The 20,551-nt window shown below is 38.8% G+C and overlaps 1 protein-coding gene across 1 annotated transcript in view; it reads left to right on the top strand.

The window, feature by feature from the left end:
* LOC124555608 (proto-oncogene tyrosine-protein kinase ROS) overlaps window positions 1-20,551 on the top strand; it is a 565,849-nt gene that overhangs the window by 484,805 nt on the left and 60,493 nt on the right. The window contains exon 30 of the mRNA XM_047129578.1: window positions 9,524-9,745. Within this exon, the coding sequence (XP_046985534.1) occupies window positions 9,524-9,745 (222 nt within the window). The remainder of the gene's footprint in view (window positions 1-9,523; window positions 9,746-20,551) is intronic.

The raw sequence follows: 20,551 nt of genomic DNA, 5'->3' as shown, positions 1-20,551 counted from the left end.
CCAATCAAGGTCGTCCCACAGATTCTTGATAGGGTTTAAGTCTGAGGAGTTCAGTGGCCAGGGGAGTATGGTAAACTCTCCAGCTGCTCTTCAAACTACGTATGTGCACTGCAAGCTATGTGACACATTGCATTGTCCTGATAGATGCCATTGTGCTGAGGAAAAACAAACTGCATGTACAGGTGAACATAGTCCCTAAGGATAGATGCATACTTGTGTTGATCCTTTGTGCCTTTAAGAATGACAAAATCACACAGGGAATACCACGAAAACATTACCCAGACCAAAATGCTCCTTTCTGTGGCCTGCAGCCTTTTGACGATTGTTGCATGGTGTTTGCTTTGAGATGTTTCGCGCCATGCATGCCAACAGCCATCTGTTCGATGGAGCATAAAATGTGATTCATCTGCAAAGCCCATCTCTCACTTCTTAGTGGATGTCCAGTTGCAGTGTTAACATGCAAATGACAGCCTTCATCACCAATGAACAGCAGTCAGCATGGGTGCATGAACCAGGCACCTGCTGCAGAGGCCCTTATGCAGCAGTGTTTGCTGAATGGTCATTGAGGAAACGCTGTTAGTAGCCCCTTGATTCCTCTGGGTGGTCAGTTGCCCAACAGTTGCATTTGCTAGTACACATCTCCAAATCCATCGTTCACCCCTGTCATCTGTGACATTTGCCTCAGTGCAAGTTTTCGATAAAAACCATTTTTCAATTCATGGTACATTTTAACCACAGTTTACAAACTTAGCCATTTTGGAAGTGCTTCCACCCTTGGCCTGAAAGCCAATGATCATGTCCTTGTGGATGTCAAGTAAATCACTCCGTTTCCACATTATGACAATGACTGCATTTTTTTATGTATCTCCCTGACATGCTTTTTATACCCTCCACTGCTAGTGCTGTCACCTGCCATCTGAGAGTGGTTATTGCACATTGATGTTGAACATAGGCAGTGGTCACATTAATGTGACTGGACTGTGTATTACTTTTGTTTAATCTCATGAAATCTTTATCAACAATTTTTTCAGTGTTTTTGTATGTCTATTAAAATAACATTGTAATCACACAGCTATTTTAATTGAAGTACAGCCTTGGAACTTTTACTGTATTCACCTAACATAATGATTGTCAGACCAGTTGCCTCCATTATGACTGTTATTATTCATATTATTTACAAATACTATTCACAAAATATATCACTTTAATGCTTATATTGTATAATTAATTAACATTTAGTAATAACGTTTCCAGACTAAAAAAGTGAAGTACCCAGAAGACATGGTCATATGTCGATGTAACTACATACATGTAGACACCATAGGTGGGAATGTAAGTGATAGAGTTGCAATTAGATTAGATGTACTTTTTATTGCAATAGATCCATAATGAGGAGATCCTCCAGGATGTAGAACATGTCAAAAATTCAGGATAGACACTAAACATTTAGAAAGAAAAAGAAATTTGCTAATGTACCTATGTCAGACCCAACTGAATTGGTCCTCATACATTGCTGGAAAAAAAATGCAGCACCCTCGAGGACTGTGTTTGGTGTCAGCAGGATATAATATGAGCATAATGTGGGGTTATAGTGTTAGTGATTCATGTGTCATAGGCATCGGCAATGAAATGGCACTCAGGAGGCCTGTCTGTGCAACATCTGTTTGGACTCTGCACGCAGTAAATGTCCTGAGTTTAGAGGTGAACAGTGTTTGCAACATTCATTAGGGTCTGACCATGCCCCACTGATGAGAACATACTCTTGTTGAACAGCTTCAGCCATCAGAATGAGGCCACACTGTGGACCTGTGGGAAGCTGGATGCGTGTATTGACAGATTGTGGCACATGTTGAGCACATTGTATAGGTAGTGTGTCACTGTTTTCAACAGCTGTCTGTGTAAGATTTCCACACCTGTAGAACACATTCTGGACATCTGTGTAATATAGATGCACATCAAAATTGGTGCATTGTGGAAGCAGCTGGGGGCAAAGGCATGAAATGTGAGCACATGTTGCACCTGCTGTGTCATAAGGGACCATTGGGAACTGTCTTCTTGCAGTGGGATTAAGGACATGTGTGAATGTGGCCAGGTTACCTATGAAACCAAGACACCATTAGTCATAGTTATTCCAGTGTCACAAAAGAGTTGGCTGAGAGCATAATGGGATCACTGTTGTCTTCAGTGATGAGAATAGGTTCTATCTGTGTGCAAGTGTATGGTTGTATACATATATGGCATAGACCTGGTGAGCTGTGTATTCCAGAGCTCATCTGCCCATGACACGGAGGTTGCATACCTGGCTTCATGGTGTGGAAGAGTCATCAGTTACAACTCACATTCACATTTGGCGTTTCTGCTGGGTAAAGTAACCAGCACTTGTTACACTGCAGAGACTTTTATCTCCATGCTACTTCCATGACTGACAGGAAGGTGATGTGCTTTTTCGGCAGGACAATGCACATCCACATATGACTGTTTTAATGCAGTGTATACAACAACTGCTCTGACCAGCAAGATCATCGGATCTCTAGGCAAATGAACACCAGTGGGACGATGAAGCTGGAACTTATTACTTCTCCAGGGCGTGCAAGAGGCATTGCTGAATTTCAACAGAGTGTGGAAGGTGCTTGGGACAATCTGTCTCAGAATACCATTTGGCACCTGTATGTGTAATCATTTGCATGTGAGAATACATGCCTGTGTTGCTGACAGGGTGGGATACACTTTGTAATGATGTGACTGTTTGAGCACCCTTTACTATGATGTGTGTTTGATCTGAAATTGTTATCATATATGCCTATAATGATGAACTACCTGTCACCCTACCACACCTAAATAAAATGACCTTGTCCTTTAAGGTGTTGAATTTTTTCTTTTTTTTCCTGCAGTGTATTTGCATTTAAATGGTAATAATCCTCTGTGACTGGCAGAATGGTCACCAGAATGCATTAGTGTCATTCATGTTTAGTGTTGTTAATGGACCTGGTAGTGGTATGAAAAACATCATACGATGAGTGATCACTGTGAAGGACGCAAGGATGCCATATAGTTGTGTGAGACGGTGTTATCAGGACCTGAAAGGATTTGAAAGAAGTCTCCCTGCAGTTCTCCATTTGGCTGGCTAGTCGAATTGTGCTATATCCAGATTTGAGAGGCATTTGGATGTGACAGTGGCGTGATGTTGGACTGCATGGAAACGTGAGGTTGAGCATATCTGAGCACCTCAAACGGTGCTCACTGTATTGCACACCAAGCACACTGTAATTCCATCACATCTGTACCTGCCGTTTGAGAGCAAGTAATGGACCCTCGTGTGTCCATTGCCAAGTGGTGCTGTGAACTATCAATGAAATAAACAAGTGCCACAACAACAGTTTATTATCAATATAAGAAACAGAACTCAAATACAATGTTCATGGATGAATGTTCACACAACTAAAGTACAAACAGAAATATCTCTAATAGACATTGCATCATATCTGCCCTCAGATTGAAATCCACAGAGCAGGAGGGGCCACAGATGACCAGTGGTATTTTAAATATAGTAGAATTATTGGGACAAACAGCTCAAGAGAAAAATCACAGCAGTATGTCAAAAAAGTAACTCTCATAAATCATATGAATGTAGCACCAACATTTCCTTCTCAGATTAAAAAAATTACACAGTCTCTCAAAAATAAAAGCTCATCCAGTTTTAGTGGTGTTTCCTGTGTAGTACTAAAGATTTGTTCCCATATAATAAGTCCAGTCTTATCTGGAATTTGTGATGTATCACTGACTCAGTATATTTTTCCAGAGAGACTGAAATATGCCATTGTCAAACCATTACTTAAGGAGAGAGATTTCTATAACTACTGATCTGTTTCATTGTTGGCATACTTTTCCAAAATTTTTGAGATCATGTATTCTAGAATAATATAACACATTAGTGACAATAATATCCTCAGCAAATCACAGTTAGGATTTCAGAAGAATTGCTGTACTAAGAATATCATTTACATGTTCAGTCTCCAAATTTTACAACCATTAAATAATGAAATAGTGCTGAGTGGTATTTTCTGTGATATGTCTAATGCATTTGACTGTGTGAATTACAGTTTTCTCATAGATTAATTAAAATTTTATGATGTTGATAGTATAGTCAACCAATGGATAATGTCATATTTGACCAAAAGAATGCAGAAAGTTGTAGTTGGTAATTCAACAAATGTAGTCCAAAGACATAATTCTGACTCGGGAGAAATTACATGTGGGATTCCCCAAGGCTCAGTCTTTGGTCCGCTGTTGTTCCTCATATTTATTATGTGGACAACTTTCTGTCTAATATACAACAAACAGAATTAGTTATTTTTGCAGATGACAGTAGTATTTTAATCAGTCCAAGTACACATACAGTAACAGAAGAAATGGTAAACAGTGTTCTTAAATTTATCATGGACTGGTTTTCTAAGAAAGGTCTCTCCCTCAATTTTAAAGAGACACAACATATTCAGTTCTGCATGTCTAGGTGAGGAAATAATAAACAGGGTGGAAACTTCAAAATTCTGAGGTGTCCATATTGATGAGAATTTAAACTGCAAAAAGCACATTGTGGAACTCCTAAGACAACTTAGTTCAGCCACATTTGCAACTACGTAGAATCATTGCAAATCTTGGGGAAAGAGAAATCATTAAATTTACATATTCTGCATATTTTCACTTGCTAGTGCCATATGAAATCCACGGTCATCTTGTAGTCATCTGTTTAAGGAGTTGGGCAGTCTGACTAGTGCTTCACAGTATACTTAATTGCTCACGAAGTTTTTTGTAAATAATCCACTACAGTTCAAAAAGGAACAATGATGTACACAATTACAATACCAGAAATAAAAATGATATTCATTACTCCACATTAAGGTTGTCTTCAGCACAAAAATGGGTGAACAATAGTGCAACTAAAATTCTTGATCACTTACCCTGTAATATCAAATGCCTTACAGACAGCAAAGTAAAACTTGAAAACAAACTGAAAAAGTTTCTCCTTGACAACTCCTTCTGTTCCATAGAAGAATTTCTATTATTATAATATATAAAAGGTGGTGGACACATTACAGTTTATCATGCAGAATGATCCATGGAGTATGAAACTAACATATGAACTCTAACAAAGTCACAGGACTGTAACTCTTCTTTAATTCTATCACTAATGACATTTGTAACCAATTCAGTTAATTCATGCTGAAGTGTGCTTGATGTTCCTTTGAACCTCAAAGTGCACTACAAAAACTGTTCTGTCTAGACGAAAGTTCTAGCAATTCAAAGTAATTACCTTTGTTGCCAGAACTTTCATCTTCAAAGTGTCCTCTGAATGCAAGCTCTTGCTTGCTCAAGAGACAAACAACATCAATAAGTCTCTCCATTATGACTCCTATTTTGTTTCACCATAAAATTATGTTTTATGGCTATAAGTTTGAATCCTCCAGAAATTGAATGTTCGAGTCATCCATTACCTAACAACTGGAAACTCTCTTGATTCTGAAGATATCTTATTGATTTGTGGTGTTTATTGGCATTTCTGTCAAAACATTTTGTCACAAATATGTGAAAGAAGTTGAAATCCATTCTTTTTTCATTCTGAGACCATCCAAAAAAAATACATATGTAACAATGCAATCTATTTCTTACAGAGGAACCTGTATGTCAAGGATACTCTTATACTAAGAAAACGTAAATTTCTGCTTTATATGCCATGAGCTATTTTAATGTATAAATATGATGCCAATCACATATCTTTATAACTGCCCTTTGTTTTGTGAGCCCATCTTGAAAATGGTTTCTCATCTAATTTTTGAAATAAAGATGTAAGTGTTTCCTCTGCAGGAGCTCTAATGTAATCAGTTAATCCTGTGTAATCATGAATTATATTACTAAAACAAGTTTTGTTAAACCAGGACTAAACAGTGCATGCAAAATAATACACAGTTTCACAGCTGATGCAAGCCTCATTGCCACACTCCTATGACACTCATGACTCACTGCCAGAGCCACATGGAAACCAAAGGCTACTTCTAGAAGCTCCAGTGAACTGTTAAACTGGATATCATGCAGAACACAGTAACTCCCAACTCGTGGATGGAGTGAATGAAACTGTAGTAACATACAAAACAAACTTACACTGTTGTCAACACATTGTTATATTCTAACTCTAATTGTAAGGTTTCTTCAAATTTTTTGGTATGATAAGCCTCAAAAGCCTCTGAAGTGCTTCACCATTGTGAACAAGATCTTTCTTTACTATGTTAATTGCGTAATTATTCATTTCCTCTCTACTTCTCTTCCACCCATTACTCCTATGCTGGTTCTTAAAATTATATTTTAGCCTTCTATTGTAATATGTCCCAATATGGTCCTCTGGTAAAGCTTTATTCAGTTTTCCTGATTTCTTCTCGGTGTCTGTAAGTGCTCACTATTCCTATCCTCAGACCTAACTACTTTGATTCCTTGAATTAATGTAACCACTCCGGGGTGTGTTAGTTACTACTCCAGCCACTCCATTTCTGGACATTGTCAACTCCAGTTCACCTTAATTCTATTAACATTGCTGTCTTATGTATCCAACTGGCCTCTGTTCTAAAACTCCTCCCACATATTACTCCCTTGTACCTTTAAAAAAAATTCAAGAAAATCTGTAACACTGTCCCTTACTGCAGATATGAGCAACTCCTTAATTTTCACTGTCAACTTATTATCTGAGGCCAAACTAACTGTTTCTTGAAATTTTATGGTAGATTAAAACTGTGTGCCATACCAGGACTCAGACCTGGAATCTTGCCTTACATTGACAATGCTCTTCATGACTAGGCTATCCAGGTACACCTCACAGCTGACTGTCACAGGTTTACTTTCACTAGTACCTCTCTCCAATCTTCCAAACTTCACAGAAGTTATGCTGCATACCTTGTGTGAATAACAGCCCTGGAATAAGGATATTAGGGAGGAATGGCTTAGCCACAGCTAGAGGGCTGTTTCTGGAATGAAACTTCACTCTCTACAGCAGTGTGTGTGCTGTGCTGAAACTTGCTAGCTAATAAAAACTGTGTGCCAGACCAGAACTCACATCATGTAGCTTATTATTTAAGTAGCTGATCATGTCCGACATTTGCAAAATTCTGGTTAAATGGGTCATTGGTCCATTGTATGGTTTGTGTAATCTCATCTACCCCCCCCCCCCCCCCCTCTGCCACAACCCCAAAAAACATCTCAGAATAGACTTACATTTTATTGGACCAAAATTTTTTTAAGTATTTACTTTCAAATCCAGATGTTGGTTCACAGGAATCTGTCACATCAACAGCACATCTGCTGCAGTATGCTGTTTAAAAACACAGATCATGCATCTTTAAAAATCTTTCACAAATCTTTCACAAATCCTACAGGATCAGCGTTCACTCTACTATCAATTATAGGCACAGTGGTCATTTGATTGGTGTGAGTTTGTAACTCTACATCTCTGGCTTAATGAGCTTCTACCAGTTTTTTCTGTATTAACCACTACATTCCTCTTTAATCTTTCTACAGCTTTCAAAGCAATAGGCTTTAACCCTATACATTTGTAGATTTACAGTTTTCTTGCAAAGACTGAATCTGAATTTGCATTTAAGAGCTATGCACATTAATCTTGCAATTTTTCTGCCCAATCTTGAAAATTGTTAGCAGCTGCCTCTGTTTGACAAGACACTGCAGTTTCTCCTTGTTAACACATTGTTTGAATTCATCATTAAATATTCTGATCACATCATTAATCTCAGATATTAATGCTCCAAACTCCATCCTTACATTTTCATTACTTCATTTTGTCTCATCTATTTGAGACCACATCCATTCATGCTGGAGCTGCCCACAGCACAATTTGGGGTTTCCATACACCCTACTCTTCACTATCTGTTGCTGCAGATTGTCATCCAACATTATGTCCACAAAACTGATATTTGCCATATTATAGTTTTATTTTTATTTATTGCACACTGTTCCTACACATGTGTATGGCTTGGTTCTTGTCCACTGGCTGTCGTTAATTATCTGTTGAATTCCTAGCTGATGTATCTCTTGGAACATATTCAGTTTTACACAACAGTAAATCATACTTGTTCATTCAATAACAAAGAATATTCTTTTGAAATGAAGTGAAAAACATTGTAAATACATCAATGGAGGACATCCAAATGGCTATTTAACCATATTTTAGCCACACACAAAATGGGGTTCAACATTCTCTTAGCCAAATCACACGTGAACTGCTGCTCTTAACATTCACCTCCCATTCCTACAACAGCATTACCAGAAGTAGTTGAGGAAGCAGTAACCCATACTGGGATGGCCAACCTGACTGCTGGTAACCTGATATATTTCAACATAACATAAAAAATAGTCTTGAATTCTAGTCTATGTAAAGTACTCGACATATGCTTAGAGTGAAGAAAAGAAAGAAGTGTGAAACAGAAATAGAGGAAACCAAAATTAAAGTATTTCTGAATTGATCAGTCACTTATGTTAGATGTTTGTACAATCTGCTCCTTTGTTCTTGACAACTATCCATTGTAGAACAGATCCTAGTTCTTACTTGCAGTATGTAATATGACCCATCAAGAGAAGAGATAGCTGAAGCAGTTTTTCCCATCTTCATGGTTATCGCATAGCTCTAAGTACATCATGTATTTCATTGTACCCTAGAAATGAAAGTCAAGGACAGTCCTAGCTGCTCATGCAACATTCATACCTGTTCCCTCAAGAGTGGGCAGTTCTTTTTGGAGGAAGTTATATATGCTCTCCTGTTCAACAGTCTTCAAAAAATGGGTACCAACAACATGCTTTCAGATGATACCACCCCAACAATTGACAGCCTGTCAGTGTTGATTACTTCCCTGATGCAGTAAGTAAGAATTTCACAGATGCTTGACAGCATGATTATTGGTGCATGTATAATCAGTACAAATGCACTTTTGAGCATTGTCAAGTGCAATGCATTAGATTATACAGGCCTGTTCCACTGGGTCCATATCACCAGTCTTTTGAGTGTACTGTAGTACAGCCTTAAATATTTGTATACCAAGTTGACTTCCTTCTCATTCTTGGTACCTTTCAGTAGAAATCGTAGGTGTCTTTCTGGCAAATACGTTACATGTTCATAAACAGCTAAAAGTGTGGTCTATAATTCCATAAGATGGAATTCATCAAAGCAGATGCACACCAAGAGCAATTTTTTATATGCAGGAAGTATCTTCTACACATAATTTGTATGTTAATCCCTGTAAAAGAAAATATCTCTTCTCTTTGAAATTTTCTCTAATGTCATAGTATGTGCTTCAATTTGTATATGCATCAAGATGCATTCATGCGTGAATAGCAAATGGCATAAAATACTCCAACTTGCTACCCAAACACTACTGAAAACAAAACTTAGTTGAGTGTTTCATGGACTGCAGGTATTTATATGCTACTCTGAAAAGTTTTGGCTTGTTATTTTAATGTATTGTTGTTGCAGGGGATCGACCTGGGCTGCCAGGAACACCTTCAGTGACAAATTTGCAAAAAGGTGTGTACAGAGTGATGTGGACACCATCTGATAGCAATGGAGCCCAGCTAGAACTCTATAGTCTTGAGGTGAAAGTGGATGGACCCAAACATGACCAGATAGACATGAATTCTACCCATGAACACGATGATACTGCACTGGAGGAATGGGTTACACAGTACAATGGAAGTGGTAAGAAACTGTTGAACACACAAGTAATACTCATGAATTGGTCACTCAAGAGACATTTTTGTGCTGAACTTTCTCAAAATATCTGAGAAAATTGAGCTCTTGACTCATTTTGTCCTATAACTGATTTTGCATGTTTATTTCACTTTATAACATTATTCTTACATATTAAATTGATATGGCAAAGCCTAAAGGTTCATCACTTATGTTGTAATTGAGTACTACAGGAATTCTTATGTTGTTTATGTATTATGTTACTCTTATTCACAGTCACTTCGGTTTTCCTCAATTTTTCTCCATGAAAAGCTTCTTTCAGTTACTGTTGCTTACCTTGAATTATGTTGCCACGCTGATGTGATCTTGCTTCTAATTTTTTGAAAACAAAGAGCAAGCAAGATGTTCTCTTATTTTGAATACTATTATTTATCGTTTGTTGCTTGTGTTCTAGCCAAACATCTTCATTGATTTTTCTTGCTTTACATAAGCTAATTGCAGTGCTAGTGTTACAATTATAGTATGTGCAAGTGATTGTAGGGTGCACAGTATTCAGTTTAATGTGTTTATTCACTGTTTTTATGTTTAAAAATGCACATAAGATGTGCAAGATAAAATCACATGTACTCAGATTTTGTTTTCCCTTTTAACAGTTTCTCTTGTTAATAATTTAAGCCTGTGACGTAGTTTTTATATTAATTTCATATTGTTTTTAGTATCAAAACTGCAGTTATTCTCTTCACAATATGATTCTGAATTTGTTCTGGAGTGTCTAGAATGAATTAATTGTATTACATTTTATTTAAATGGAAGTGTGAAAAGGAATTCTTTGGTTTTGAATTTCACTGATTATTTTCAGATTTACTAGCACAGAAAACCAAAGTCTGTGGGAGAGCAAGAGAGACAGAGAGAGAGAGAGAGAGAGAGAGAGAGAGAGAGAAACACAAAGGGGGTGTGGATACACTTAGCACTGTCTTTGTTCCTAAGTATTGCTTGTTGTAAAACAGGATGTATTAACACAGTAAAGTTCTTGGGGGAAAACACAGGTGTTTTGTGAGCAGATAGATATGACATCCGAGATTTTTGTTGTTAAATATTTCTGTCTGTGAAGTAATAATGAAAGTCCAAATGAATGTCAGTGCTGTAATTGAAGCATGTTCACGGTAATTATTGACCTCAGTATTGTGAAGATACTTTTAATTTGCAAAAGTGCCACTGCAGACCTATCAAAATTGTGGTGCAAGCATGAGTACTAGTACTTATTTTTTTTAATATATATATATATATATATATATATATATATATATATATATATATATATATATATATAAAAAAAAACAGCAGCTGAAGGTTAAGCTTTTAAGCTGGGAATCTGAGTACACAGTCATGTGCCATGAGTATCTGCAGTGTTGGTAACTAGGAAACTATTCACAACCCTCAGTATAATGGGTAAAACTATAATTCTCTGCCTTCCATTTATAGTAATTGAAATGCAGGGATATCTGTGTTGACACATCATTAAAATTTTTATCGAGAAGTATGTGAGTCAGGAAAAATCAGAAACTATAACCTTTTCTCATGGAAAGAAAAAAAGGTGAAATTGTTTAGATGGCCAATCAGTATTTCAATATGAAATGCTTTCATTACTTATCAAGCCAATGGGAATTTAAAGGAAAATGTACATGTACATTTATCATAACAGATCTGTTGGAAACTCTTGGAAAGAGGCTGCACTATAGGATTGTGTTTCCAAAATAATAGTAATAATAATAATACCCAATAGAACAAATACACAGAAAAAAACAGGAGAAAAAATTGAAAAATACATCCAACTGGCTGAGGAAGTCAAGGACATGTGGCATCAGGATAAAGTTGACATTATACCAATTATACTATCAACTACAGGAGTCATACCACACAATATCCACCGGTACATCAACACAATACAGTTACATCCAAATGTATATATACAACTTCAGAAATCTGTAATTATTGATACATGTTCAATTACCCGAAAGTTCCTAAATGCAATGTAACATATACCGTGCAGTTAAAAGGAAGTCACGCTTGATCAAGGTCCGTGTCACTTTCCATTTTTAACCAGACATAACATCTGAGAAAGGAAAGAAATAATAATAATAATAAAACATCTATGTGAGTTGATTTTATCAGGTGCCACTCTTCTTTCATCTGCCCACTTTGCATTTTCTTTCTTTCATCTGACCAAATTGTTCCTGTCTTGAATTTCCTGACATCCTGGCTCACTTTCCACATGGGTACTATATGCTTGAATGTTTGCCTGTCATATGTACCTGAGTCTGTTATGCCAGTTTCTTTCAGATTTTTTCTCACTTTGGTGATCCACTTCATGTTCTTAATGCTTTCATTGTATTCTAGAATCTGTTTATTTTGGGTGTCTGACATTCTCATGATATGCCCATAAAATTTCAGTTGACATTTCTTCATGTAATACATTAGATATCTGTTTGGTCTCTTGTCTCCCACAATTTTTAGTCTTCTTCTGTCTTATTGGTCCCTAGGATTTTTCTGATGATTCCTCTCTTTATTTTTTGATTTTCTAGTGCACCTTTCTGATCCATGTCCAACATTTCTAATGCATATAAGGTTTTTATCTTGATGACAGTGTTGTGACAACTCACTTTTACATTATGTGTATGTGATTTATTGTAGGTGTTTCCACTCTTCCAGAGTGGTCTACTCAACTTTTAATACCTCCAATATACTTTAATTTGATCTCACCGTAATTTTTTTTCATCTTTTTTTGTGTATCTTTTTGGTTCGACGTGTATTCTATTTTCTCGAAGGAGATCTGTAGTCTTACCTTTTCAGCCTTCTCTTTCAGGATCTCTGTTTGCTTTAATAACCCTTTGGTTCTAGTCTGATTGTTTTATAAAGTTCCAGTATCTTCAGTTCTTTCATGTATTACTTGTAAACTTGGGCTACTAATGTACTGAATGATAGTGGTGAAATACCATCACCCTGCCTCACTTCTACTTTAATCTCGAAGGCGTCTGATAACTCTAATATGAATTTGTTTCAGGTTTGGTATTTGTTAAAGTCTGTTTGATAATGCTCACTGTCTTCTTATGAAGGCTCCCTTCTTCCAGTTATCAGATCAGATGTGGTCTGTCTATAGGGCATATGCCTTTTTGAAATCTACAAAGGTGCATAAGGTTTCTTTGCTTCTCATTGCTTGGTATCTCAGGACTGTCTTTAAACTGAGTATCTGTTCAGCACAAAATCTTCCTGGGCTGAAGCCTGCTCAGTATTCTCCTATCTAGTTTTTCAGTTGTAATTGTGTTCTATCCAGGAGGTATTGTGATAGAGTTTTACACGCAGCAGGCAGTAAAGTGATACCTCTGCAACTTTTTAACATCAGTCCTGCTATAACCCTATACATAATACTTGGATGTGCACTGTGACACTAGGCCACCAGTGTGCTACACTTTGAATATTCCACCAATGGCATCTACATTGGCCAGTCACCAGGGGTCACATGTGGCAGGCCACACAACTTGTGCACATGGCACGGCATCTGCTGCACCATGTACTGGAACCCTCCTGTCTATAAGCACAATGGGCAGGCACTCACTCTGATATTGTGTTATTACTTATTGTCAGCAACTGCTTGTGTAAGTATCTGGATTGTTTCTATGTTTATGTCTATGTTCTCAATCATTGTTTGTTTGTATGTGGAAGAAGAATAAACTTTGGTTCAGTGTGGCTGTACTATTGTTTGTGTTGTACATTACGACACAATTGCCAATGAGTGTGGTGTTCACTTCCATGTACTCAGTCCATTGGCTGTTCTTTCAGTTCTTCTGGTTGTGGAGACAGTACTCAACTCCCTCCTCAAGCAGGAGCAGGCTTTTGCAGTTGCTAACATGAACTTGTTGGGCACATTGACTGTGCATGCTCCCATGCCATAAGTGTACCCACTACCCTTTTCCCCTTTTGATGCAACCAGAGAGTGGGAGATTAGGATAAGCAGCTTCAGCAACACTTCCTCCCCTTTGATGCCACTGATGCAAACATGTGTAAGGCTTTGTTCCATTCTTGGATTTCTCCTTTGATCTACCAGTTGTGGCATTTAGCCCTGCTCCAGGAACCTGCCTCACTTTTGTTTGATGAAATGTGTAAGTTGTTGTCATATTATCACCACAAATGCACATGTCATTGCAGTGTGTGCAAAGTTTTATCATTGTCATAAACAGGCCCCAATCCTGCTGGGCATGGGCAGCTGAATGCTGTGGCCTCAGTCACAAGTGTCAGTTTGTTACCTATGCTCACCTTTATTTGTATGCTGATGCTATGGTCCATGATGCCATCACTCGGTTGGCTCCTGAACAGGAAGTGCATCAATGCACACCACAGAGTGAGAATGCACTTTTGGCTGATGTATTTAATACTGATCAATCTTTTGAGGTGTATCATGCTACAGATGATCAGAGTGAGGCTTGGTGTGACATCGCCACAGTGGCTCCTGTTCCTGGTGGTTGTGTGTGAGTCACTTCTGTGTAGAGGAGGGGGGGAGAGGAACTTCGTAGCTGTACAATCGTGCCCTCTGTGCTGCCCTGGACAATGATGTTCCAAACAAGAAGGACAACCACAGTAACAGCAGCACTCTGTGCTCCCATCTTGCCTATGCTGTTTCGTGCAACATGACAGGGCCACGTGACCAAAGTGCCAGGCAATTTGCAACAACTGCAGGAAAAAAGGACATAAAGCATCTGTGTATTGTTCTTATCCCCTGTCTGTGGGCATGGACATAGATATTAATTGCATGCCTTCAGTGCTTATGAATGATAACAAATAGTTTATTGAAGGCAAGTGATGGACAAAGTACCTAGCCTACAAGTGGACACAGGTGCAGCTGCAGCCTTACTGAGCTCACAGACTTATTTGAATGTGGAATCTCCAGCATTTTCTTTGGTTACTCAATGTTTGGTAATTTACAAAAAGAAGCATATATCAATTTTTCAGCAATTTACAGCTTATACTATGTATAAAACTGTGGTTTGTTCCTGGAATTTTTTGGCAATGGATGATGCTGATGCCACAAATTTGTTTACTCTGAAAGCTTTCAGTGCTTTTGGTTTTTCCTTTTTGGATACAGCGCACCTCATTGCTGACCAGCAATGGGGTTGGATCCTGCTTTTTTATCAGGATGAACTCCTTTGTTTTCATTTAGATGTTGAGATGTGATATACTGTGTAAGGATTTTCCATTGCAGATTCCTGGATCACAGCTGCTCTCACTGCTGATCCAGTTTTGCATCAGATTGTTGATCTAGTTCAGCATGGTTGGCCAGACAGACCACTGGGCAAGGCTATTTTGCCCTCCATCACTACCTCGCAGTATTTGATGGTGTTGTTCTCTTAGCTACGGACAGGCTGTCACTGAGGGTTGTGAGCCCAGCTGCCCTGTGGTGGAATGTGCTTCAGCTTCTACATCAGGGACATTGATTGGTCTTGGATACCATTTTATTTGCCCTTCACCATTTGTTTTGGCCTGGCATCGATGGTGACATCGTACTTCTTGTTGCGGCTACTCTCAGTGTGCTACCCAACAGGCGGCGTGATGGACAGCACTGTGTCTGTGGTCCAGCATCCATGGGAATGTATGTATGCGAAGATGGTATCTGTTCTTTCAGACATGTCCAAAGGAACAGATACCATCTTCATATAGATAAGGCTTACTGGCCAATGATCTTCAGTGCAGATGCACTCACATTGCTCAAACTCTTATGAGAATTGGTAGATTGACTGCCGTGAGCAATGAGTATAGTGGGCAGGAGCGCTACAAATGTAGTGTGTGGACAGTAAGTTAGAAATGTGGGTCTCACGGTGACTGTGCCAGAGGTAAGTCCCTGCAGTCACACTATCCTCTGTGTCCTCGATGGCTCAGGTGGATAGAGTGTCAGCCATGTAAGCAGCAGATCCTGGGTTCAAGTCCCAGTTGAGGCACACATTTTCAGCTGTCCCCATTGATATTTATCAATACCTGTAAGCAGCTAATGGTCTGGATTTCATTGTAATTTCATCCATGGCAATGCGTCCATGTTGATTTTGTGGGACTGTTCCCATGTTCTTACTGATTGTTAGTTGTCAATGTTTTCTCTAAATTTCTGTACATTATCCACTGTCCTTCAATGTCAGTCGTAGCTGTGATTCAGGCCATCTCCAAGATTTTTTCCTATTGATGGCTTGCCTGATATACATGCAATGCATAATGCTCTACAGTTTCTGTCTCAGATCTGCTATGATTTCTGTGCCTATCATGGCATTCACAATGTGACTGCTCCTCCTTTCCACCCTGAATCTAACGTCAAGATGGAACATCTCGTTTGCATGTTCAAGGTTCAAATGAAGAAGTAGGTTCCAATCTCCTCCACATACAATGCCTTGACATGCTTCTTGAATTGCTATAGATTTATGCCAGTGAGGGATTGGAGTCCGGCCGAGGAGCTGCTTGGTTGCTAGCCATGCACGCTCCTGTATCTGCCCATGATGCCTGCTGGTACGGCCCTCAGTGCGGTTTGCTCCTGGCTCTGTGGTCCAAGCTTGAGGGTTTAGCCACTGACTGAAATTGATTCTGGCCATGGTCCACAGCTGTCAAGCCCACTGCCCCTTTATGGTGCCCATCAGTTATGGGCCCGTGGTGCGCCACCATGATCTGCTGCATCCTCATGCCACAGGGAGGGCTGTGGATCTGCCACTGGCTTTGCCTCCTCCTTCAGTCCCTGTCCCAGCCTCCTGGTATGTCCCTACTGTGGGGGTAGATCTGCCATCCTTGTGGATGTCACTGCCTCCTGCTTCTCCTCCAGGGTACAGACCACCAGTGCATGCTGCAAGACCTTCTCCAATGCTTCGCTGCCACTGGAGATTCCAGTGCTGGCTGGGCTAGCACCATCGGGTTCTTCCACACTGGTGCTCCATACCGAATGGCCAGTGTGCCTTCACAATCGGCACAGTTCCACCACATTGTGAAATTGGACATTGGTATGTGACCAGCACCCTTGTTACTAGTCCTCTCTTGTGGTATTATACAGGGGAGCAGTCACTGCGCATGTCCACAGCCATGCCACTTTCTCCGCTACTCACTGGTTACAAACTGGAGTATCCTTCAGCTGCCACTGACGGTGAAGTGTCCTTTCCCCAAGGGTGGAGGAGTTCTATAATCCTGTGCATAATACCTGGATATGTGTCACAGCACCAGGCCACGGGTGCACTACACTTCGAATATTCCACCATCATCATCTGCACAGGCTGGCCACCAGAGCCTTGCCGTGGTGTGCTACATGACTTGTGCACATGGCACAACATCCATTGCTATGTCTATTAGGGCTGTGCAGTAAGCACTCACTCTCATATTGTGTTCTTACTTATTGTCAGCAACTACTTGTATTAATATATGTATTATTTCTATGTTTGTGTCTATGTTCTCAACCAGGTGCAGTTTGTAATTAAGGGCTCTAGGGCAGAGCCACACCAAAATATTAAAAAAGTTTCTCATTAACGTATTACAGAATTTCAATATTCAGAACACATTTCTCATATTTAGCCACATGGATTTAATTAATGTCGGTCGATGTTTTTGGAACTGTATATATGTAATATCAAGCAATGTTTTTCAAGCAGGTAGTTGCTAATCTTAAGGATGAGTCTTGAAATGCCACTTAGCTATGTGTAGCAGAGGTTTGGGGGCCTGGCTTCATTGGAGTACATCTCTTATGGGTATCCCAAAGGCTCTGGTGTTTCAGCCTAAGGATATCCTACCAACCTGCACATAATTTTCACGTTCCACTCTTTACAGCAAAAGAGAATGAACAGAGTTGCTGAAACTTGACTATCAAGTCTGTATCTCTGTTATGCTTAATTTTGTCATTAATCATCATTTAGTATTAACATTTTGGTTGTGTTTTAGACAGTTTTTTTTTGTTTCTACCATTGACTATGGTATCCACATTGGAATAAGTTTTCAGAGTCTCACCAGAGTATGCTAGACAAAGGTAACATAAGTATTACCACCTAGCAACTCTCACAAATGATTAGCAGAAAATGCACATGTAATATACCCTGTGTATGTGAAGTGTGTCCCGTTACTTTAGTTTCCTTGCTTTCGGACTGTGGGTAATGTTGCATTATCAGCACGTTTATTTTTGTGAGTGTATTATGCATGAGTTTAGTGAGTTATACACTCTTGCGAATTACAGCAGCATACCACAAGCTTGAAGGCAACAGAATATGAATTCAGTGTGCAATTTATCAGGTAAATATATGGAACATGTGGTTACGATGAAAGTGCAGTAACTTGGTGCCTCCAGGCCAGGTGTAAACGTGGGTCAAGAATGAAAGCTGTGTAAATCCAGGCAAGGGTGTACATGCAATTTTAACAGAGCAGTGTACAGTTCTGCTGAGTGGTTGTGTGTGCATCACCACTTAAAATGCATATTCTTGTAATATACTACTATAAATATGACAGATACGATGTGTAAATTGCCATAGCTGTTGCTGGGGTTGCTCATGTTAGTCAGTCACAACATAAGATCTGTGACATCATGGAAACATCACTGTTTTGTCAGGTGAACTCATTAACACCACAATTTGAGCGCACAAAACACTAAAAATTTGTAGTTTAGAAATGAAAATACCAAAAACATTAAGCATGCAGTGAAGCTAACATTCGCTGCATTAAAGATCTCTCCAAAATACATATTTTAGTATGATTTGTTGTGGTAAACTGTTGGGAAATGTGATATTTGGGAATAAATAGGCTACCTATAGATTTTATCATAGAGTTAGCTTTTGATGTTATTTATTAATTGATTATGAAAAGGAAAGAAGATACAGTATGTAAATGCTTGGCTAGAATGTGAAATTGACCCCAGATAAATGTCCCAGCCTTCCCCAGCTTGTTTGCTTGTATGTGGAAGAAGAATAAACTTTGGTTCAGTATGGCTGTACTGTTGTATGTGTCTTACATTATGACGGGTCTTATCCCTATTTGTATTTAGAGGGTATATAACTGCTCACTTCCAGACTTCTGGCATTACTTCAGTATCCCATATGCCATGTATGATATTTGTTATTTTTGATGGTATTCTGACCAGCTTCCCTTGGCATGTTAGCTATGATATCATCCACTGCTATTCCGCCATTTTTCAGTTTCATGATTTGCCTCTTGATCTCCAGTTCATCTGGTGAATTCAACTTATAATTTTTCTTGGTCTCTTTGCTCCTTAGGAATCCTCAGCTGGTTCAGGATACTTCAGTAGTTCATTGAAGTGTTTAGCCAACATCTCACAGTTTCTTTGTTGTTGAGTGCCACTTTTCCATCCTTTTTACTATAAAAATTTTGTGGTTGGTATCCTGTGAATCTGGTTTTACATGTCTTGTAGATGTCTCTCATGTTATAGGCTTGGAAATCCCCTTCTATTCTCTTTAGTTGACCCTTTTCATATTCTTTTGATTCTCCTGATGTCTTTTTGTCGTTTGCTTTCTCACCTCTACATACATTGCCAGATTAAGTTATGTTTTTTTGCTATTCAAATTGTTGTATGCTGTTTTCCTGTTCTCAATTGCTTTATTGCATGTGTCATTCCACCATAGAGGTGTGGGTTTTATTATTATTATTATTAGTAGTATAGGTATTTTTTCTTTTCATTTACTGATTACCTTCTCTTTGAATTCTTCCCAGGTCATGACTGTCTCTTCCTCCCAATAACTTTTTATCTTTGATTTTTTAAATTTTGTCATATCTAAAATTGCTGTCAGGGTGGTCTCCCTACTCATTCTTTTTGGTGTCAGCCTGATTTTGATTATGATGAGATAATGTTCAGATTCCACGTTTGCCGCTCTTCTGACTTGTACCTTTATGATTTCTCTACAGTTCTTGTGTGTGATTACTACGTGGTGGATTTGGTATTCTCCTTAGGATTTGACTGGTGACCTCCAAGTCTTAGTTTTCTTGATCTCATTCTGTAAGTTAATTGCATTTATCATCATATTGTGTCAGTAACATAGCTCGAACAAGTCTCTGGTTATTCTTGTTAGTGAACCTATGTCCTGGATACTGTCCTATCATTCCTCTGAATCTCTTTTCTCTCGCTAATTGTTAGTTTGAATCACCTAATACAGCTTTAACATCTCCTTTAGGGATTTTTCTTGTGGATTTCTCTAGTTCATCTCAATACTTATCAGCTCCTTCTTTGTCTCTCTTGTTATCTTGGTTTACTGGTGCATGTGCATTGATTATCAGGTAAGATTTATTAGCACATTTGAGCCTTATTGTCATCAGTCTGTTATTTATTGGTTTCACTTGCCTTACTAAGCAAAGAATCCCCTTGTTGGCTGCAGAGGCCATTCCCAGGAGCTGAGATCATTGCCTATTTTTCCGTCTGTCTTGCTCTGAACAGCCTGTAGTTACCAAAGTCTATAGTGTTGTTGTCTGTTATGTGGGTCTCTTGAATTTCCAACATCAGGATCTTTTGTTTGTCAAGCACCTTTTCTAATTCATATAGTTTCCTTGTTCTGATTACTGTACTGACATTCATAGTGTTCTTATGTATGTCTTCACTTTGGTAGAAAGTTTGCCAGTCGTCTCTGACTCCCTCTGTTTTCTTGGTAGGCGAAACTCCTTAGAATCCGATAGTCTGCTTGCGGTGCTGCTGTGGGCACTGGTGGATTGGTTACCACCTGGGGTATTGATAGCATTCAGAGTAGATGCTGAAAGGGTTTCTCTGAGAGGGTCTTGCATTCTCTCTACAATTGTGAAATAAAACTCCTCTTCTGC

This window comes from Schistocerca americana, chromosome X, assembly GCF_021461395.2.
Source record: "Schistocerca americana isolate TAMUIC-IGC-003095 chromosome X, iqSchAmer2.1, whole genome shotgun sequence".
In the NCBI taxonomy this organism is placed as follows: Eukaryota; Metazoa; Arthropoda; class Insecta; order Orthoptera; family Acrididae; genus Schistocerca; species Schistocerca americana.
Note: the sequence above shows the minus strand (reverse complement) of the source record. Positions and strands in the feature narration are given on the sequence as shown.